The 24,080-nt window shown below is 36.3% G+C and overlaps 1 protein-coding gene and 1 non-coding gene across 2 annotated transcripts in view; one reads left to right on the forward strand and one right to left on the reverse strand.

The window, feature by feature from the left end:
* The window catches only part of LOC115449824 (apyrase), a 34,357-nt gene that overhangs the window by 7,533 nt on the left and 2,744 nt on the right, over positions 1-24,080 (reverse strand). The window contains exons 2-6 of the mRNA XM_030177717.2: positions 8,795-9,017; positions 7,935-8,132; positions 6,874-7,004; positions 3,182-3,326; positions 127-253 (exon numbers count right to left, since the gene is read on the reverse strand). Of these exons, the coding sequence (XP_030033577.2) occupies positions 127-253; positions 3,182-3,326; positions 6,874-7,004; positions 7,935-8,132; positions 8,795-9,017 (824 nt within the window). The remainder of the gene's footprint in view (positions 1-126; positions 254-3,181; positions 3,327-6,873; positions 7,005-7,934; positions 8,133-8,794; positions 9,018-24,080) is intronic.
* Positions 1,061-1,147, forward strand: Trnai-uau. Its single transcript is given in 2 exon segments — positions 1,061-1,098; positions 1,112-1,147. It is a non-coding gene; the product is annotated as a tRNA-Ile (tRNA).

Here is a 24,080-nt window from a genome sequence, read left to right on the forward strand (position 1 = left end):
AGTCCCGTCAATCATCTCTCAGTCTAGTCAGTCATTGTAGTCAGTTGTCATTTTATTGGACCCCACTCCACTTACCAGGTCCAGTGGAATCACTTTGTATGTATAAAAATATGTAGATATACAAACCTTCAGGTATCGACCGGTTTAAAAATATAGGTGTCGCGTCAAACATTTGGACATTCCCACTGGCGTCGAAGTAAACTGTTATGTTTCCTAAGTATTTTGTAAACGCAGACGCTGTAACTATAAGCACCTGAAATTAAGAGATTAATTTATATTACATTTACTATTTAATTTTGCAAAATTATTAGTTTAAGTGTTAGAGCCAATTTAAGAAGAAAGAAACAAGTTTGTTGTTGGAACAAAGATAAAAAATTATAAACATAAAATCCTACATAACGTTAACAAATATTGCTCCAAGAATGGGCCCATTCAGCTGTATGTATGCAATACCACCTATGTAATACTGCAGCGATTTAGGGAAATGGGTCTAGCGGCAAGCGGGCTGTAACGCGTTTCCGACGTCATGAAACCTGAATAACGATGTCACTATCTGCACTGCTCTGTTCCTATTCCCCCATACATCTGTCTCGCTCGCTCACCGCTTCCGCACACCGCTCGGCACAAAGCATGCTACATACTTCTCCGTACATTTATTTTTGTCGCTCGACGCGCGGCGCTAAGTCGAAGCTCAGAGCCGCAACTTTGTGGCTAGACCCTCAGACAGAAACGTATTTAATGCCACACTCTTCTCCAAGCTAATGAGAGCCCACCACATGTTGGGTACAAATCCTAATTCCAGTCTGTTAAAACTCAAAATGGTTGACAAGAACGCTTTTTCCATTGTTCAAAGAACACAACAGCTTTCACTGGACATGAAGTTGAACTTACCGCGTGTATAGGGGTCATTTTACCTTATCAACGTAAAACATACTTAATTTTCAGTGAGCCCGAAACTTAATAATAGTATTTGACAATTTTACAGAGGTACAGAAGGAATAATAATAGAACAATCGCTATTCTTTGCAAGCGGTGGATAATCAGGTCATGTGAGCCCACGGCTCCAGTGGCGTAATAGGTTAGCGCACGGTACTTATAGACAGTACGAGGTATGCCGGGGTTGTGAGTTCGAGCCTCACCTGGAGCATTTATTTTTGAAGTTTTTGCGCACGGCATTGTGAGCTCTCTGCAACTGCTCACTAAGAAATATATCCGGATATCAACTGAGATGATCACCTCTAACCAGTCATATAATTAGGAAGACCTGTTTACAACAGTCCTACTCATTTCAATTATGCGGTTATTTATGGACGTTAAAATATCAAAGAATCTAAAAAAAACTAAACGCGGCCCTAAAATCTCTTATGCCTTTCATTTTCAAGCCTTTCATTTTTACATATAATCCAGAATATATCTGCTGGTGGTAGAATGTATTTTTCATTCGTCCAGATAGCGACCACCGTACACAAGGTGTTAAAAGCCATAGGGGCACATATAAGTGTGTTTTCCGGGATCAGCCTGTATATATCCGGTTCCAACAGGCCGGCATAATTGTGTCGACTGGCGACGCGCAGTGTGGTCACATAGCCGTACACGTACAAAACATACGTGTTTATATAAAATAAGGGTCCATTGACCAAACATGGCCAGATAAAAAAATCTATTGAAAATATTTAGAAGGTAAATATGCCTGAATAGTTAATGCAAGAACACACGTAAGTTAACACTTGGTATCAGTAGCGTAGCAAGGAAGAGGAGCCGGCTCAGAGCAACACAATAGAGTATGTCACACAGGAAGAGAGACATTGTCAAAAAAAATTGCGCCTAAAACAACTATCGCCGTTAAATTAATCGGGTTCAATTAAAGTCCGTGAAATTGCCTATCAAATTAATTTTATAAGCCACAGGGTGACACTAATTGAATGGCCCGGATATCACCCATGCTAGTGACGCCATGACTTGGACTTTCATTCTTAGGATTTGTGTCGCTATCGATTGGGAAATTATATAATAATTACTCTCTATTATAATATACGTGTAAACTAGCGTATTAACGAATGAAACATGACACATTAGAAATATATTAACTGATAACCTTTTTTGCTTCGAATTAAGTATAATTATATTATCATGATTCTTACACGTACACATAACTATAATAACAAATAGGATTTCTTGTAAATCGATACTAAGGGCCGGCGCACAATAAAGTGGTTAATTGATTTTGAATGTTATTACACGGAAGATACAGTTGATAATAGTTTGACAGTAAAAACTATTTGCGCTGCGCTCTGCCATATATGCGCAGCCCTAAGATAATTAATCATTAGACACATCTAAATTATTATTAAGTTTCCCATATTTCAAAAATAGAAAAGTAACGTCACATTCCAGAATTTCTTTTAAAAAGTAAATGAATTTGATTTTCGAACGTTCAAATTCTAAAATGGCGTCGAGCTAATTGGCTTTCGTAACTAACGTCAGAAAAACAGTGTACAGTCAGCAGAACAAAATAACAATCGCAAGCAGGGCCAATCAGAAGTCAAATGTCTATCCAATTTAATTATTTATCAGGTAAACGAAAATTCTTTTGAGCTGATTTTTGCCAAATCTCGCTTTACGTGGGATTTATCTGTGATTTTAACGGTAGGTATTCTCAGTGTGATTGAAATTTGAAAGTGGCTCGTACTTCGTATTTGTAAATATTTATTTCTTTGCTTGTAAAAAAATTTATATGTATTGTGTTTCGACTACATAGTTTCTCATACTTCCTGATAGATACCTACGCCTCCATAGTTTTTGCGGGATTAAATAAATAATATTATTCTTCCCTTCTATTTACCATCAACCAGCTTTTGCTCGCAGCTTCGCCCGCGTGATAGAGTTTTCCCGGATATTTTTTTTCCGACTTACTTGATATGTATCCTTATATTAGGACCGATTACACACAATCATTATAAATTGTAGCCTATGTGTTATTCTGATGCATAACCAATATTACTGTAAAGTTTTATCCAAATCCGTTCAGTAGTTTTTTTTGTGAAAGAGGAACAAACAAACATACACTCATCCATTCTCACAAATTTTGGCATTAATAATATTAGTAGAATAATTGAAACCAGAACAGAAAGAAAATACTACCCACATTAGTTAGTCGGGTAAATGGAATTTTAAAACTTGCCTTGTGGCCATTTTCATGTTCGACCGTGATTGGGTAAGGCCCGGATATAGTCTCGTTGCTTGGAGACGTTCCATTCCACAGAAGACTGTGGGTGTGCCCGCCCACTATGACATCAATGTTCTCTCCCACGGTCTTTGCTATTTGTCTGTAACAAAATACGCGTAATATTACAAATATAGATATATTAGTATACGCGGGACTAATTATTGGAAATATTTCCAAGTACTCCGTTTCTATTTGATTACTTTTGTTACAGGATAAAGACAAATTAGTATTCTCTAAGACTCGCCGAGTTTCACCGCTCGGTGTCATAAAATGCGTGCTACTACTGATCCTGGCTTACAGAAGTAGGTGTGTGGACGGGAAAGTCTCTAAATCTCTGGTTCTACTGTTTATGGGCAGTCGTATCGCTTACCATCAGGCGAACGGCAAGCTCGTTTCATCATTCAAAGCTATAAAAAAATTAAACCCACTGCACCTGATGGTAAATGGAGTGGGATCCAACAATATCGACTGATGAGACATAATTATCCCTCGACAGTCGACACAATCATGCCGGCTTCTTGGAACTGGATATACACAGGCTGATCCCGGAACACGACACATGTGGGCCACTATTTCGAATTTTAATACCTCGCGGTGGTCGCTATCCGGGCGGATATAAAATATATCCAACCACCAGCTACAGTTTTACAACATGGCTGCTAAAATCGAGGTAATATATTCCAAGTTTCCGTTGTTATAATCTACGACCCTATGCACTGACGACAACTTTATTATAAAATATATAAAATGAACATTAGTTTTGCATTTAAATGGGTCGTAAGTTGAGTAAAGTCGATAGTCTTAATAAATCGTTTTGAAAGCGTAGATTATGGTATCAGCGGTTGGTGGAAAGGTTTCAGAGATGAAGTCTTGAGTTATGCTGGAGAACTTGTCTATTGGCATTTGTGTATTAATGTATTTTTAACTAAAGCGGCTATAGCCTAGTTGGGTGTGGACCGGACTGCCAAGACGAATTTTCGTAGGTCCAAATCACAGCACACAGACTTCTGACTTTTCTAAAATTATGTGTGTATTCTTTGTGAACTATCGCTTGCTATAACGGTGAAGGAAAATATCGAGAGGAAACCTGTATACCTGATACCTGAGAAGTTCTCTATAGGAATTTTGAGGGTGTAGGAAGTCTACTAATCCGAATTAAGCCAGCGTGGTGTACTAAGGCCTAAAATCTCTCAATAGTAGAGGTCAGTGCCCAACAGTGGAACAGTATATAAAACAGGGCTAATATTATTATATATTATTATGATATATTACTATATTTTAATGAACATTAGTCCAGTAGTTATATATTATTTTTCTATATAAACTTTAAGTATCCCAAATCTCCTCCTCCTCCGCATGTGCAATCTGCTTAATAAAGGGTACAAAATGTTTTCTTCATGTATTAATATGTTCTTAGGAATCCTGACACATATATAAAATACCAACAAATTTACTGGAATCGGAAAGCGAACCCTTAACCCCCAACGCCCATGCCTACTTCCCCACCAGTTGCAGTACGGTCACATGCATAATAAAATATACGTAAACAATGAATAAATACAGTTTTAACCGACATCAAAAAAGAGGAGGTTATCAATTCGACGTGAATGTTTTTTATAACATCTTTTTGTAGTTAAAAGGATATAATAGCAATTTTGTTAAGTCGTTTATAAAGCCTATTAATTTATAATGAACTTCAGGTATGTGCCGCCAGGGCTGTCTACGAAAACTCGACGGTGGAACAATTTCAACAACTAGTTGGTCAGTATTAAAGTTAATATTTAGCCTAAAACTCTGCCTTTTAAACCGCCATAGTGGGCCACGTAAATATATCGCGTTCCGAGATCAGCATATGTGTATATCTGGTTCCAACAGGCCGGCATAATTGTGTCGACTGTCGTGGGATAATCATCTCTGCTCAGTCGACATTCTATTGGACCTCACTCTACTTACCATCAGGTTCAGTGGGGATGGTAATGGCCGTATAAAAAAAAAAAAAAAAAAAAAAAAAACAAAACAAAAAAAAATATCATAAACTAGCTGATCTACATACATATTTAAAACCGTCTCTGAAATGAAATTGTAGCATTCAGCGATAATGTGATTTTCTATTAAATAAAAAAAAGCTAGTATTAATGCCACGAAGATGTCTTGATTCTTTACACCACAACGAAGCAACGCAACTCTTGTTTAGAGATCCGTATGTTAAAAAGAACCCTTATAAGAAGACTTTTTTTATCGTTTATCCGTAGGTCTGTATATCCGCATGCCCGTCTGTCCGTCTATCTGTATGTCAAGACCCTTTTTCTGGGGAACACGTGGAGTTATCAAGTTGACATTTATATCAAAAACTCAGGTAAATGGTCACTGTCAGTTGTCAAATAATTGAACTTGTAAGTTAAAGCGATCAAAAGAAAATATGACAGATTTTTTCGCTTTTTTGCGATTTCTCAAGGAAATCCAAACCTTTAGGGACCTAACCTATCCCGTTGACCTAGGATTATAAAATTTGGCAAGTAGCAACGCCTTACAGCAAAGGGAAAAAATCTGAAAACCTTAAACACGTATTTTAATAACAAAAAGCGAATTTACTATTATAAACAAAGCTAAGTTTGTCAAGTTTGAACATAAAATATATAATATAAAAGACTTTATTCATCACGTAGATGAACATAGTTGGATTTATAAGTCAAAGTAAATAAGAATATTTAATTGTTATTTAAATAAAGTCGCTTATATAAAAATATATTTATATTATATTACTCAGATACCATATTTATATCAACATATTTCCCTACAAATTTGTACGGAACCCTCGGTGCACGAGTCCAACTTATACTTCTCCGGTTTTTATACATAACAATTAATAGCTTAGCAAATGACATGGAACACGGCGAAGAACTAACGCGCGAAATCGAGAATAACAACTAGCATAGTTCACTTTTAACATCGATGTTGCTTATTGATCGTACTGAGGTCACAGTAGCTGGAACTGTCCTGGATGTTCCCCCAGCGTGACTAGCAGGAGAATTAACGTAACGGGATTTTCATGGTACGCTGCACGCTCACAACATTTCCCAACAAACAGACGTAAGAACCATTCAGACACTGGTGTTTGTAGTATCTGTATTTTTATATTAGTACTATTACATACAGATATTGTTTATATGTGAGATAAAATAGTATAAGCCATATTAAGGTACTATGGGGTTGGCATAACTTAGCTGGATAAAAATCCCGAAATAAATAAAGATTAAAAAAAATATTAGTACTACATTTTCATCGCAGTTTCGTCCGCGTGAAAGAGGTTTTCCGGATAAGAAGTAGTCTATACCCTTCCCAGTGTCTCAAACTATATTTCTACCAAATTTAATTGAAACTAGTTATTTATTTATGGTAAACGGTCTGTTAACGGAGTTTAAAATTCAATTTAAATTCACACATGTATATAGTAACAGTCTCTTATGTAATTATAAATCTAGTTACAAGCAGTCACAGCATGAGCCACATTACATTTTTTTTTCAACGTAAAACGATATGGAAAACGTTATTGAGTTTATCGCGTTCAGACAGGCAGAGAGATACGGCGAGGACTTTGTATTATAATATATTTTTAGAACTTTTTAGGAGGTAGTAAAAATACTTACATGTCAACATCCAATCCGCAATGAGACAGAACTATTATTATATCGACGCCTTGATCGGTCAATAACTGTGCTTCTCTCTGAACTATTGGTATGGGGTCCAGAAATATAACCTCGCCCGGGTTTGAAGATGTCTGGAAAAAAAAGTCTTTTTAAGGATATAGCAATTTTTTTTTTGTCGAAACTACTTCACTTTAAGATACAATAGTATTAGAAGTGAATAGAAATAAGTAAGAAATAGTGTTACTAAATATATAATAATAGGTTATATATAATTAGTAATAAAAAAACGGATGTTATGTTATAAGATAGGGAAATTAATATGATAAGATAAATAGAACTAAAATAGACTAAAACTGACTATGGAACTAGGATAAATAGAATAAAGATGTTATCGTAAGATAAGAATTACAAAAATACAGAAAAGTAAATATATGTAGAAAAAGTCCCTTGTCCTCGATAAGGGAACTAGAAAAAAGACACAATAATGTTAGTATGATATTGCCATGAGGTATTGGAGTCAATCCTTGAGTAGAGGGGGCGAGCCTATCGCCATATCGGGCACAAATGTAGACTCCGGCTGATATTGAGTAGAAAAACCTAATATCACTTTTCCCGACACGAGGATCCAACACGAGACCTTAGCAACACAATCGTACCGTTATACAACTACGCCACCGAGGCAGTCTCAAAAATATGATACCCAAAGCATTTACGATACAGCACTAGTTTGAATAGGGAAAAATGCGTCACACTATCTATATTATAAACTATGTGACCCGACAGACGTTGCCCCGTCTTAACTATGTATGCACGCGCGCATTCTGTCGATCGCTGACAGTTATTTCAAACCACTGACAGTTATGTAAAGCTAATATTGTCGTTAAGTTTTCTTAAATTTTCTAATTTCCGCGCAATTTTTTGAATTTTTTCTTTCATTATAACCTTCTCCTGACAATAACAAACACAACAACAAAAAATAGTGTAATCGGTCCAGCCGTTCACGCGTGATGGCATGACCAAGGGAAATAGGGATTCATTTTTATATATCTAGATATACATACCTTAGTAGAAGTGGTAATCAATCCAATGATCCCAATCTTCCTACCATGCCGTTCTACCACCACGTGAGGCTTGTACAGCCCTGAGAGCGACGGCTCTAAGCTGGTATCCAGGTTGGCGGCCAGGACAGGCCCCTTAAGACGTTGTAAGTATGGCACCAGCCCAACAATGGAGTCGTCGAACTCATGGTTTCCTATCGCCTAGAAACGAAATATGTTTAATCACAGATAAATGAGCTCTAAATAAAAGTAGATATTTATATTTATTTCTATTTAAATACAATTATACATGCAATGGTGAAGGAAAACATCGTGAGGAAACCTGCATACCTGAGAAATTCTCTATACGAATTTTGAGAGTGTCTACCAATCCGTACTAGGCCAGTGTGGTGGACTAAGTGCCCATCCCTCTCAGTAGTAAAGTAGTCCCGTGCCTAGTAGTGGGACAGTTCATAAAATAGGGCTGGTATTATTATTACATTATTATATACGTGCTTCTACAGTATATTTAAGTCTACTATACTGGCTTGGCGTTCGTTGGGAAGATGTTTAATTTATTTCTTTCGTGCATCACGCAGCAGTGGTTTATTCCAATTTGAAGAGCATTAGTGTCATTAAAATTACGAAGTTATATGAAACTCAACATAACATGTCAAGGATCTCCATTATTTTGTAGGAACCCCATTTTCAAAATTCTATGTGAAACATTGCTATTATTCTTTACCAACTGTGGTTATTACCATTAAGTCATATTTGCTCGTCTCATACCCAATTTTTTACAATTTCAGGATTCTAAGAAATAACCGCTGCTTTCAACCACGAATCGTAATATCCAAAACCTCAATCCTCTCAAATATACTTACATGAGCATCATTGGGAAGCATATTAATGAATTCCACGGTGACATTCCATTTGAAGAAGGTGTACCAGTAGGTACCCTGGTAGACGTCTCCGGCATTTAGAAGTAGAGCATCAGGGTACTGCTTGAGTAAGGTTTTGATCTCCTGGTACAGACGAGGGAAGCCGCCGAGGCAGCTTGTGTCGTTTACTTTACATACCGGGTAGTTCACAGATGTCTCTTCAAATCTAGAAAAGTTTAAATCTATTATTAATGATATGCGTATTTATAATTAAATAATTTTTGGTCGCAGCTCCACCCGAGGCAAAAAGTTTTTCCGAGAGAAAATGAGATCTATATTTTAAGTTACACCTCTAGCAATACATCAGGGAAAATTGCATTCAATTTTATGCAGTAGTTTGTGCGTCATGGATGTACAAACATAAAGACAGATAAAAATACCTAAAACTGTTATTTTGGCTTCCGTTGCTTTAATGAAAACCACCACATCCATTTACCTTCAATAATGTACAGTAATCGGTCTCTCAAATTTAATCTATACTTCTTCTATATCTATATACTTATAATAAATGTGTAGAGAGGTCAATTCTGTACATGAAGTATATTTCCAAAATAACTATCAGGGGGTGATTAGGGATCGATACTGATGCCAAAAATGCAATTAGTAAAATTTTTGTCTGTCTGTCTGTCTGTATAACCGTTATAGAAACAAAAACTACTCGACGGATTTTAACGAAACTTGGTACAATTATTTGTCATACTCCTGTGCTGGTTATAGTATACTTTTCATCACGCTACAATTAATAGGAGCAGAGCAGTGAAGGGAAATGTTGGGAAAACGGGAGAAGTTACTCCATTTTTAAGCTTCCGTCGCGAGTGCAACCTTAATGGTTAAAGCTACGCAGAAATCATGTATGACGGAAATGTTCTCCTTAAAATTATGTAAAAATATCCCACGACAGCATATGTCTATCTTTTATGGTTGACTCACAATAACACGTGTAACTCCCGATAGCTTAGCAGTTCGAAGCTTTCTCATTATATTTGTCTACTCTTACGTTTATAACACTCTCAGTCATCCCTAATTATAAAAGTTAACATTATTAAATATTCCATAAAAAAGAATCATAGAAATCGGTATAGAAACACCAAAGTTATACATGAAATACGCTAATAATAAGCCATCACGCGTGAATTCTGAATCATGCTATAAGCTTCCTTCGATTTCACCAGGATCCCATCATCAGACCCTGACCGGACAATCGGACCACCTGCATACCACAATACATTAAAAAAACATCCCGACAAATTGAGCACCTCCTCCATTTTTGAAGTCCGAAATCCACGCGGGCGAAGCTGCAAGCGGAAGCTAGTATATAATATATTCATAGATGTGTTTAAAGTTGCAGGTCAATACCCAAGTTAAATCACTCTCAGCGCATCTTCTAAAGGTAATATGGAATTCGTTTAGCCACGTACTGTTTACCTAAAGTTAACTATCATATTATTTAGGAGTTAACGCTACTATCCTGGGCAAAAGAGGCCCTTTCATATCAGAATATAGACTAATATGGACATATAACCCTAATATTTTTAATATGCTCCTACAATAGTGTTCTTTGTTCAAATGCATAATTCATTCCAAAATATTAAAATTCCGTTAGGTCTGCTTTTTTTAAATAAAGTGGTAGAAAATATTTATCAATCAATGGCTAAGTATTGGATCATTTGCGTCAAATAAACCTTAAATATAAAAATTATCAATATCGTTAAGATCTCTATGTATTCGGCCACGATATCTCAGAGATATTGCATATAAAATGCCTAGCCTAGTTTCGCAATACCTTCCAATTATAATTGTTGTACAGAATCGACCGCGGATTCTGATGCAACTAACCCAGAAATTACAACTATTTTAAACGTTGGACGTTAATTGGTGGCACTATCCAACTTATTATTATCCTTGCATCTATTTTTTTTAGGTTGCTAATGACTGCAGTGCTGAGGTCTTGGATTCGATTCCCGGGTCGGCTAGTGATTTGGGTTTTGCAAAATTTCTGCTGGTGTGTTCTTTCCCATGATATGATTGGTGAGATTATCGCCATATTGGGCTCGTATTTCAGAATCTCGGTTAATATGGAGCAGAGAAACATAATATAATTCTCCTCAACTTGAAATTAAAACACACTACAACCACATTCGAACCATAGAGCGTAGGTAGCTATTCGTAAGATTTTCCTCTTCCAGGTGAGTTGACACACACAAATCTGCCGCTCGGTAAAATCCCTGAATTGCTTCTATTACAAGAAATGCTTGTGACACACTGACGTCACCTGGCGCATTCTTATAATTTGCAATTGATATCAGCCTCTATGTATTGCACCAATTAATTATTTTGTGTAAAAATATAATAATGTATGGTGTTTGTCTTATTGGGTGTTCTATTAATTAAAATAATATTATTTCTGTCAGATGTAAATGGGAATGTACAGCTCAATACTTTTGATAAAAAAACGATTGTATTACAATTCAATGATGGAAGGAGCATGCCCATGGTAGGCGATACGACAAAACATAAACGTAATGTATAAATAGGTTATAGCAGTGACGTTGTGGTTGCTATTTTAGTTCAGATTTTGAAAAAATAGTTTATATAGACGTTCGTGTCTATAGAATATACGTCAATGTTCACAATACTGTTTTACGGCAGAAATAAACCAGGACCTACCAGAACTTTCGCTTACAAGAAATCTTTTTGCGATTAAAGCAAGTTTTATTTTAATTTACTTCAATGCCAATGTCACGCTTTAGAGTTTATTTATAAGTCAGAATGGATTACGAAACAAATTATATAAATGAAAGTCACGGTTAATGCCGGAAACGTTGCTCTGTCTATATTTAGATATATTTTACTTGAAAATGTTAAGGAGTACTGTTAATTTCAATGATCGTTATTGGATAATAATTTACAGAACATAGACTACTTATCCCGGAAAAATATGTATAAAATACATGGTTCTAGTGAAAGTTCTATCCTGGGAGTTTTGCCAGTGATTATTTTGTTTATTTTGATTTAACACACTAGTACTCACACCTCTTATTCGCTAAGGGGATGCAGAAGTGCAACTGCTGCAGTGCTGCACCCACATTCCGCCATGTGTATTTCGTCCCATATGTGAGGGAGCGATCCTATCACCATATTGAGTCCAAATTCCAGACTCCGGGCTAATACTGAAAAACCCGATATCACTTTGCCCCGATCCGAGCATCGAACCTAAGACCAGCATAGTACCGTAATACAACCACTGAGGCAATCGTATTAATTTCATACTTTCGAAATTTCAAAGTGACAGAATCAAGATCTACAAGGTCTTCCATGATAGGCCGCTTAGAAAAGATACTAAAACCGTCTAATAAAATCCACTGACTAGAAAAACCAGTAGGAAATCAACGTGTAGTGATAGCTTGCCAGTGGCAAAAGGTCCATACAACCAGATTCCTGCCGACTTCCTTTCATGTAGAATCTTACCATTAGAACGATTTCCAGACCGTTTATGCCTATTAGTACCTACATATTATGTTGTGTCGGGTTCCTTTTCACTGTAGCTTGCTGTTTCATTTCCTATGGCGAGTGAGATTGCCAAAGTCCAAACACACCCTATCCTTGAACACCATTACCTTCCATCAAGATCGGCTGTGTATGTACTGTGACAATCTCTTTATTATGATCTACTTACTTCTATATTTACGCTATAGAAAAAGACTTCTAAGTAAGTCATTGATTCGTAACTGCTTAATTCTTTTTTTATTTTGAATCACGAGACATGCTTGCCGTTTGTCTGATGGTAAGCGATACGACCGCCCATAAACAGTAGAGACACCATCCAACCCCTTGAATTACAAAGTATTATTTAGTATTCCACTACGCTCACCGTCCTGATATAAGATGTTAAGTCTTATTATGTCCAGTAGTTATACTGGCTACAATGTTCTTCAAACGCGAACACAACAGTACCTACACACTGCTACTTGGCGGCAGAAATAGATATTGCGGTAGTACACTACCCAGGCGGACTTTTACATTTGAAGTACCTACCACCAGCATCATTTTTGGCATATTTAATTTTTAACTACCTATTTACACAGATGACGTACTTTAATCACGAAAAGATCATCATTTCAGCCCTTGAATCGTCCACTGCTGGACATAGGCCTCCTCCATTGAGCGCCACAGGGACCGGTTCTGGGCCGCCCTCATCCATCGGACTCCGGCGACCCTCACCGGAGTCCGATCATCATCATTACGAAAAGATGTCTTCAATCAATCTTTAGCTCATTTCAGTCATCTGACTGATTGAATGTAAACACTTATCAGCCATAAGCGAAATAATCGTGTAGTCAATTGCGCAGTTTATTGATTCATTACAAATCGCTGGTTTAAAGGGCATTGAAGTCTTTAAAGCGAAGGGGAATTTGACATTATTAAGTATAAAGTCGCGCTGTTAACATATTCGCTGGCTCACTATTACAAGGCCCTATGTTTTAGTTTTTATTATCGTCGCAAAAATTAAATTTCATGTCTGTAAAAATTATAAAAGACAATAATAGGGCACCGGCCTATGCTTGATTTTGTACATTATTCTATATGTAATGGTTAATAATACGAAAAAGAAGCACTCCTGCGAAAACTTCTTAAAAATTGGTTAAAAAATGAGCCAGTAATTCATTTTCATTCATTCATTTCATTCCAGAAGTGGGCGCGATATGGGGATATCGCTTCATCTCTTTCTTTTGCACGCGTCGTAATTCCCGTTGACATCACATGTGGGTATTTCGTCTCTTTTCTGTTTCTTGTTAATTACCCCTTCCACCGAAATTTAAAGACTTATAACTTGTTGATTTTTTACCGGATTTTAATAATTCCTTCTGTGTTATAATTTATATTATGTAAATATTTGTTAATAGTAAAGAACAAAAACGAGTCCGGTACCCTATTCATGGTTCCTCGTTTATTTATTTTTTGAGATTATTGGTAATTTTGCCTTTTATTTATAATCATCATCATCATCATAAGCCCGTTACAGTCTACTGCTGAGCATAGGACTCTTCCAAGGTACGCCACAGAGCCTGCTCAGCTGCTTTATGCATCCAGTCTCTGCCGGCCCTCTTGCGCAGATCGTCTCGCCATCTGGCCAGACTTAATTTATTTCATTTTCAATTTGCACGTAGAACATAAGGGTGAATATTTGAACATGTGCATATTACGCGGCTCTAAGTAAATAACTACGTAGTCAAATATTAATTAATGTTTTTTTTTATTTTTCCTAAAGCTTGGTTCCTGGGCTATATGTGCATGTGCAAAACATATCCGTATTGTATGTAATAAATAAAAAAGCTATCCTCAAAAACATGCCTGAAATCTAATTACCATTCGTGTCATAATTTCCAAATTTTAGCAATCCGTGTACGAAAAGTAGTAAAAATCTTTTGAAGATCGTATTTTTTTAAACTATTCACGTAATAGAATACATACTCTACAAGCTACCAAAATTACAAACTATAAAGATCACTTTAATATTATTTTTAATCACTGACATTTTTCCCAACACATTGTTCTAACTACCATTTGCTGAAATAGTCAAAATGTTAAAACTTAGACGGAACGTGTCGGTGCCTGTTTGGTTTATTCTGCGGCTAGAGCTGAGTTTCCTCTCGCGACTCAAGCGGGTTACTCATCAAGAATTGATTATACGGCAGCTGCAGCTCGTATTTATCGTCGAGAAAAAGAGTTTGTCACAAATTTTTCTCAATTCCGTTTGAGCTTGCTGTGGTAAGTCTGTGTTGCTTATTTACAATTTGGATTAACTATAATTATCGTCATAAATTAAACTGTACTGTTCTATGTTTCTTAAATTATAAATTAGTATAAACAATGTTTTATAAAATAAAATGTAGCAAAAACGACTTACCGTCATTATAATTACCGTGTTTACCGTTTGAATTTTGGTAAACGGTAATTGGCAATAACAAATTGTAATTAGTATTGCGTAAAGTTGAAGTAAACAAAAATGTATTATTATCGTATTTTATACATTGTTTATTAAAACTTAAGACAATAAACGTTATTTGATCCCTAAGAAGTAATTAATAGTATAGAGACTTATGCAATTAATGGTTTAATAAATTCTTATATTAGGAAAGTTCACTAATAGTTTTTTTTTTATTTTATTAGCTTTGAATGATGAGACGAGCCCTTCATTCGCCTGATGGTAAGCGACACGACAGCCTATAAACAGTAGAAACACCATCCAACACCTTGAATTACAGAGTATAGTTTGGTATTCCAAAGCACTCGCTATCCTGAGACAAGAGATGTTAAGTCTTAGTATGTCCAGCAGTTACACTGGCTACAATGTCCTTCAAACCGGAATACAACAGTGACTACACACTGCTGCTTGCCGGCAGAAAAAGACATTGCGGTGGTACCTAACCAGGCGGACTCTCACATATGAAAGACCTACCACCAGTCAATAGAAGTTTTAGATAAAGTGAAGGTAGCTCTCTTGAGTGTCTATTTCTGCCGCCAAGAAACAGTGTGCATGCACTGCTGTGTGTCGGTTCGAAGAAAATTGTAAATAATGTAATTACAGGGCATCTTGAGACTTAACGCCTTATGATTTCTCAGGATGACAACCGCAGTACCACACAGTACGTTGTAATTTAAAATTCTAGGTAGACTTGCTACTGTTTATGGATGATCGTATCGCTTACCATCTCACTGTTTAAAGATGCCTCGGAATAAAAAATCTAATGAAGAAGTATAAGCAAAAGCCAGAATTGTGCTTAGAAATAGATACGCAAAAATTAAAGCCGATCCTATATTATACGCCCAGGAAAAACAAAAAGAAAAACAACGATAAAAAAAACGAAGAGCACAGAAAAAAATATTATCAGCTTAAGAATTAACACCAAGAGCTAGAAGACTACAAACAAAGAAATGTTGAAAAGATTTTAGACCTATCGGAATTGTCATATGAAAAATAAAATCAACTAAAAATAATATTTTGAACTAGTCGCATGTAAATGTATTTCTTAATTAAGGTTATGAGATAAACTGATAAATTATAACATAAGAACTTAAAAGATATTTAAACATGAATCGGAATCAGATGCATAATATTTTTGAACAACAGGACATCCGGGGTCTTCTGACAGATCGTCTAGCACAAGTGTTTCACCAACCCAACTCATCAATAATAGTTTCTTTATTCATAGTATTATTAGATTCATTTTTGCTATCACATTGTAATTTTCCGACATGCTTAGTATGTCTACAATTCATTTCCAAACACCCAAAGCAACTAGTCCCTCTGAATATCAGGTGGTCCGTTGACATTCGACATATTGTATCATTTTAGCATTATTTCCTTGAAGAATTAAGTCAAGATCGATGTTTAACACATTTTTATAAAGGATTTTCTCATTTCTGTTGATTTTAAAATATAATATTATTGTAATAATTAAACAAGACTGTTGTTTTGTTAGATGTATTTATTTTGCTGACCAAACTTTATTGATTATTAAGAGCAAAATCGGTTAATCATGTTGCGTTACAATTATTATATATTATAATGGTGGCAATGAGGAGATATGTTTGTTGTCAATCTTTATATATTAAAGACTTATATGTAATTCATAAATATATTATATGATTTTAACGGTATTTATTAATTACTTATTACCTACCAACCACCTACCATAATTACCATTAAGCAAATATTAATTACCATTTTTCAAATACTAATTACCATATGTGTCATTTCTCATTGCCATTCGAGAACATTTTTCAAATCCAAATTCTGACCTGAATATCGATTTACAGACTGTGCCTTTGATTTACATAGTATATAAGTACGATAAACTTTACATCGAATCGATAAAGATCGCGACTGGGAGCAATATTTGAATTTAATTTATGAACACCGAATATGTCTATGTTCAAATATTCACCCATAACATAGAACCTTGTAATAGTGAGTCACCTTATTATCAATACGAATGGACCAGCTCAAAAGAGATATTACCTTGGTTTAATTGGAAAGTACCGTGAAGTGACGAATACTTGATGATTTTCGTATAATAGTAAACATTGTAAAACTAAATACCATCCGTTCTTCCCTAAACATTTTCGCCAGTGCATTCAAGATTCATTTTGGCTTGTGGATGGCACAGGCAGAGACTACTAAATATAGGCAAAATCTTCGTTAGTTGGTTTATACTATAAAAGGAAACTGGAGTGCATTATAGACCTAACGCGTCCACAATTCACCGAGATACCTAAAAGTCAAGAAGATCATTTAGGCCCCTAGAAATCTCTCTATACGAACGTTACAAGAAAGCTATTTATGGTAGATAGCCAATCTAATCTAGCCTCTACATATGTCTAATTAACATTCAGATTACGTAAGCTCAAGACGAACTTGACCCCGCGCTATCATGCACTGGTTTAGAAATCTTATCTACACGACATAATTCTTAAGGTTGAAGGTCGCGTGAATCGGAATGTTCAAATTGCACGTCAATGCGATAACCTTCTGTATCAATTTATTTTCTGTATATGTTTGCGGAAATTATCTTTAGCGACTTTGGGTGTATGGCTCTTTGCATTATCAATTCAGCCTTTTTTTATATAACGGTCTTTTTACAAGACCTATAAGCTAGGATCAGCAGCGGCATGAATTTTACTAAAGGTCTATGTGAGAGTTCGCCTACCTAGGTGTACTGCGGGAATACAATAAATAAAATAGTTTACTGCATCCTGATTCCCAATCCTTTATGTATTAAGGTTCCCTATGGACTGCTGGCGGCTGGAGCATTATCATGTTTTTTTTTAGGTAAATAAGCATAGCAAGTGATTGTATTAATCTTGGTAGTAATCGGACTACCATCACCGGATCATTTGGCGTGATAATGGGTACGAAGCCAGGGCGAGTCGCTATTGTTGATATTTTTTGTATAAATATGAAAGTTTATGTGTGGCGTTAGCGTAGTTGGGTGTGGTACGGACTGCCGAGACGAATGTGAGCAAGTTCAAATCGTATGTTCTAGGTAGGTACCACCGCAATGCTATTTCTGCCGCCAAGCAGCAGTGTGTAGTCACTGTTGAGTCTCGATTTGAAAGATATTGTAGCCAGTGTACTGGACATAATAAGACTTAACACCTCATGTCTCAGGATGGCGAGCGCAGTGGAATGCCAAACAATACTTTGTAATTCAAGTTATTGGATGGTATTTCAACTGTTTATGGGTGGTCGTATCACTTACCATCAGGCGAACGGCGAGCTTATCTCGCCATTCAAAAAGATAGAAAAAAAAATACATACCCATACGCCTAAAGAGCTCATCGACGTTCTCCTGCCTGTCGAACGTGTAAACTTTACCTTCGTAAGCCATTGTGTGCTGTTTCTAGACGCTCGGCGCGTCTTAGAGAGCACTAACCAGTCTTAACCCGAATTGGAATGAACCAAATAAAAACGACATAGAGGAGTTGGAAATATATTTGTCACGGCTTCCAAATCTCTCCCGATAGAGGATATCTTAAAGCGAATGGAGGCCAGATAGCATTTGAGCGTTGCGTTACACAATAAAACCACAAACAACATTATCTCTGCTAAAATTGTTTAAAAAATAATGAATGAATTACAAATTTTTTCGCCAAAAATCACGGTTTTCTTTTTCAGTTTTTTATAAATCTTGTAGTTTAGCGCGCATATGGTAAATGTGAGTATGTTTTTGACTGCAGACTTTTTGTAAAATTAAAGTGATTTTTTAACTACCTATATTTATTTTGTTCAAAACTTGATCTTTTTTACGTCTACAGTTAGAATGACTTATGGTAACTTGTTTTGAAGAAGACATTTCATTTATTAACGCAATGTCAAAATGACCTTGTACATCGTGGTACTATTTGAAGGACTTTGTACCCAATTTAATAACCGACTGTATCTGATTTAACATTAAAGGTGACCAAAGCAGTGTGTCACAGAGACCTTTTGTTAAAATTAGAGATTTTTTTGCAGTCAGTCGGAGAATGATTGCCTTGTCATACCAAAAAATCAATTATCTAACAATGTAAACAGATAATTAGTTTTTGTACAACAAATTATGTATTTTTTTTCTTCTCTGTATCATGTATTGTAGTTTATAAATGTATTATTTTTATGTATCATGTAAACTGATTTCGAAAAGAGCAACACCAGACTTGCCCGTTATTCTGTGGTGAGAACTGCTTTCCGAACTGGTGGTAGAGTTAATATTGACGGAACCTAAATAATATATAACATTTTACGGGTTCAAATAAATCATCATCAATTTAATACATCAATCACCTTTTATCCCTAAAGCAGTAGGCAGTGATACATCTAGTGCAACCGTTCGCCATGACCCGTCCTGTGATGTGATAGAGGCAAGCCTATCGTTTTATCAGACACAAATCCAAAACTCCGAACTGGTACTGAGCTGAATACCCCAATATCACTTTACCCGACCCAGGATTCAAAGCCGAGACCTGAAAGTCTTAGGCGACTGCAATAAAACTACGCCAACGAGGTAGGCAACGAGAAACGAGGCATTCTATGTACTCAGTGTGGAAACTAACAATTTTGTATGTTGCAACAACACATTACCCCAAATGATCACGAAGGCCATACCTACCTCATCGCCTGATACGTACCATTATAATGCATTTAAGTTTAAACAGATACGTATTGTAAAATTCATGATGGCTAAGTAACATCTGTTCATATTTTATCCAAATTGGATCTATTGTTTACTGTGCTGTTTGTTGCGACATCATATTTCGTCATTTGACACTATCTGGCCCATCATCACCAGCTGTTAGAATCAAACACTTACCCCCTTTTTCATCGACGTTTTTTATGTAAAGACGAAGTAAAACTGTGATAACAAGTCTGTTTCTCCGTGTTGACATGGCAGCCTTCGCAGTGCGTAGACATAGGGACGTTGTGATTGGCTAATATTGAGAAACAGACTTGTTATCACAGCTTTCCTCGGTCCTTAGATAAAAACGTCTTTGAATACGGGCGTTAGTGTTTTTATAGCTGAAAGCATCACAAATACCCTCACAAGAATAATTTTATATCAACAATATTAAATCAAGTTCGCACATTAATGTTGTAGTCATATCATCTATCGAAACTATCGTTCTGTCATTTTTATTGGAAACTAGTAGACCCGACAGACGTTGTCCCGTCTTAACTATGAATTTGCAGCGCGCATTCTGTCAATCGCTGACAGTTATTTCAAACAATTGACAGTTATATAAAATTAATATGTTCGTTAAGTTTTCTTAAGGTTATAGCTTAAGGTCCATTTTTCATAATATTAATATTAATAAAATTTCGTCATATTAAATTTTAAAGGCCGAAATATCCATGCATATTGATTATTTTTACGTTTTTCTTTCAACTGCGAGAACTAATCACTAACTAGACGTGAATTTAAATTCTTTACTTGTCAATACTTGTTTAGTTACCCAGATTAAAGGTGAAACAAAATGTATGAAAATGGACCTTAAGCTATAACCTTAAATTTGCTAATTTTCCGCGCAATTTTTTGATTTTTTTCTTTCATAAGATTCTTCTCCTGTCAATAACAAACACAACAAAAAAAGTTGTGAATTCGGTCCAGCCGTTCACGCGTGATGGCGTGACCAAGGGAAATAGGAATTCATTTTTATATATATAGATTAATTTACAGAGCTCCGAGAATAAAAGTGTGTAATTTATAAAACAAATTATATGAATGAGTATATTATATTGTTACTCGAATGAGTAGTCAACTCAAGAATATCGGGATATGTGATTACTTATCCAAATACGAAAGTCGATCGCCTTGTAGATGTGATTTCCGTTTGACGCCAAATGTCACGGCAAAATTACTACACAAAACATTTCCATGTTATATATCATACATCGTAGTCCATATTTAATGTTAAACAAAAATCAAGCGAGTATCAACCCTAGTGCGAGGCTATTGGAATAGTCAAATTGCAGCAATGATGAGTCATCAATAGGGTTGTAGGCTCGGCCTATATTAATGTTAAACAAAAATCAAGCGAGTATCAACCCTAGTGCGAGGCTATTGGAATAGTCAAATTGCAGCAATGATGAGTCATCAATAGGGTTGTAGGCTCGGCCTATATTAATGTTAAACAAAAATCAAGCGAGTATCAACCCTAGTGCGAGGCTATTGGAATAGTCAAATTGCAGCAATGATGAGTCATCAATAGGGTTGTAGGCTCGGCATATATTAATGTTAAACAAAAATCAAGCGAGTATCAACCCTAGTGCGAGGCTATTGGAATAGTCCAATTGCAGCAATGATGAGACATTCATAGGGTTGTACGCGCGGCATACGCTTAGTAAATTGAGAGGAATTTGAGTTTTATAGACAAGGAAAAAAGAGTTCAAACTCTCTTTTGAACACAATTCCGTAGAAAATTTTCGCGTCGTCTAACTATAGCTTTACGACTATGATTACGGTGCATGCTTATGAGACAGCATATAGCTATTTACTAGGAAAAAAATTAGAGGTAATACTGAGTGGAAAAATTATTATAACAAATACAAACCTAAAAGACCACACTTTGAACTCATTCTGTAGGTCGGACCGCCAATAGTTAATTTTTTTTTATTGTATAATGTAGGCAGATATTATAACTTTCTCTTTTCGGACGACCTACACCTCAGTTCGCTCCGACACCATTAAGGCTGCAGTCTACGAGCCGACACATCTTCATATACAAAGTGCTCAGAATGAAACATGGCCAAATACCCTATTACGGTACCGAAGCAGTAAAACTTCACTACTTAGATAGTAAATTGCGCAAGTGGCATGTCTGGTAACTGGGAGTGAAAGTGCGTGCCATAGGATTTCACTTTCTTAAGCGTTTAATTTGTGTAAGTTGTACATGTCGCCGCAGCACCTGGTTATTCGTTGAATTGGTGAATTTCCGGAGCGACAGTGGCGCCATCTATCATTACATCGAGGAAGTATTAGAAGAGGAGGGAGGTCGATTGCTGTCAATATAAGGACCGGCCGAACGACGAGAGCTCAATCTTGTAGCAGTTTTTGTACGAGACTTGTTTGGACGCTCGAACCGAGCACATTTTGTATTCCGCTACTGTTACTATGCAGTAAATTGTTAGTGAAGTAAAGAAGTGTTTCAATAATTGAATAACTGTCTGTAAAATAAATATAGACCGGTGATACTTTACCAGTCATGTAGAAAAATAACCAAGTAAATAGTTTTTACTCGGACATACATATTATTATAAATTATTCTCGTAATTACGATGACAGCCTCGGTGATGTATTGCGGTACGACTGCAGTGCTGAGGTCTTAGGTTCGACTCCCAAGTCGAGCAGTGATATTGTGTTTTTCTATTCAGTGTCAGCCCGAAGTCTGAAATTTATGCCCGATGTGGTGGTGTTCGTCGCCTATCATATCATGGGACGGATTATGTACGGCGGAAAAAGGGTACATAATTTGTGCCTTTCCCCCTATAGGGATTGAATGTATGAATGTGTGTATTTGTGTATTGTCATAATTAAATCATTGAAAGTTTGAATGAATCAAGGACTCATTGAAATCTATGGAGTATGAAATATTTTAAATAAGGACAACTGGCACATACTTCCTTATTTTTTAAAATTTTACTATCATCATAAAAAGTATTATCGTCATGAGGTAGTGGCTCGTCTCATTGATTTTAAAAATAGAACATTCTGTCTATTGACCATCCATTCCATCAATTCATTATCATAAATAAAAGCCTAATAAAATGTCGGCAACCCTAGATATGAATTTTAAATGTTCAACGTCACAATGTGTCAATTAGACCTTAGATAGATCAATTGTAAATGTGACTCTATGTCACTCTTGTTTGTTCCTCTGATGATTAACTGACTCTTTAATAGGTAGGCTCGGGCCATGACCCTGCCGAAAGACTTCCCCGATTTAATTTATGCCTTGCTATGAGGAAAACTACGTCGTATTTTGTCTGTGTTTTCCCGTACTCCAACTATGCCGTTTGTAAACCAAGAGTCAGTGTAAAGGCGATAGCCTTGGGTGTGGTATGGACTGCCGGCACGAATGTCCGCAGGTTCAAATCCCAAGGGTACAACTAACTTTTATAAAATGATGTGTGTATTCTTTGTGAATTATCGCTTCCTTTAACAACGAAGAAAACATTGCATAGAAACCTGCAAAATTGAGATGTTCTCTATAAGAAATTTGAAGGTATGTGAAGTCTACCAATCCACACTAGGCCAGCGTGGTGGACTACGGCCTATTCCCACTCAGTAGTAGAGGAGTCCCATGCCCACTAATAGGACAGTATATAATGATGGCTGATATGATTATATATTATCAAATCAAGAGTTAACTAAGGTTGCAACAAGACTCCTAGAGGCCGTCACGTATGTGCCGAAGGTCACCGCGATTTTTAGTCGATATGCCAGTATATATAGTAATAGGAACTCGGCTAAATGCTCGCTCGGACGATGGTATACTCCCGAATGTCGACATTGACACCAGTAAACCTACATCACCGTTCCAATAATATCTCCGCTGTCAATAGCGATAAAAAGGTTTTTGCCCGCGAAAAAAAGAGTTCGTCCTATGATTCAGTAATTTCCTATTGCGTTATATATATAACTAGCGACCCGCACCGGCTTCGCACGGGTGCAATGCTGATACTAAATACACTACAGAAAAACTGTGAACGTTGTATATAAAAACATAGCGGCCCGCTCTGGCTTCGCACGGGTATAACATAACAAAATAACAGTATTTCGCCACTATTTAATGGATGTTATTATTATACATATAAACCTTCCTCTTGAATCACTCTATATATTAAAAAAAACCGCATCAAAATCCGTTGCGTAGATTTAAAGATTTAAGCACACATAAGGACACAGAAAGCGACTTTGTTTTATACTATGTAGTGATATCAGCCCTATGTTATATACTGTCCCACTGTTGGGCACGGGCCTCCTCTACTACTTAGAGGGATTAGGCCTCAGTCTACCACGCTGGCCTAGTGCGGGTTGATAGACTTCACACACCCTCGAAAATTCCTAATAGAGAATTTCTCAGGTCTGCAAGTTTTCTCACGATGTTTTCCTTCACCATTAAAGCAAGCGATAATTCGCAAAGAATACACACATAATTTTTTTAGAAAAGTCAGAGATGAAAAAAAAAA

Source organism: Manduca sexta, chromosome 9 (assembly GCF_014839805.1).
Source record: "Manduca sexta isolate Smith_Timp_Sample1 chromosome 9, JHU_Msex_v1.0, whole genome shotgun sequence".
In the NCBI taxonomy this organism is placed as follows: domain Eukaryota; kingdom Metazoa; phylum Arthropoda; class Insecta; order Lepidoptera; family Sphingidae; genus Manduca; species Manduca sexta.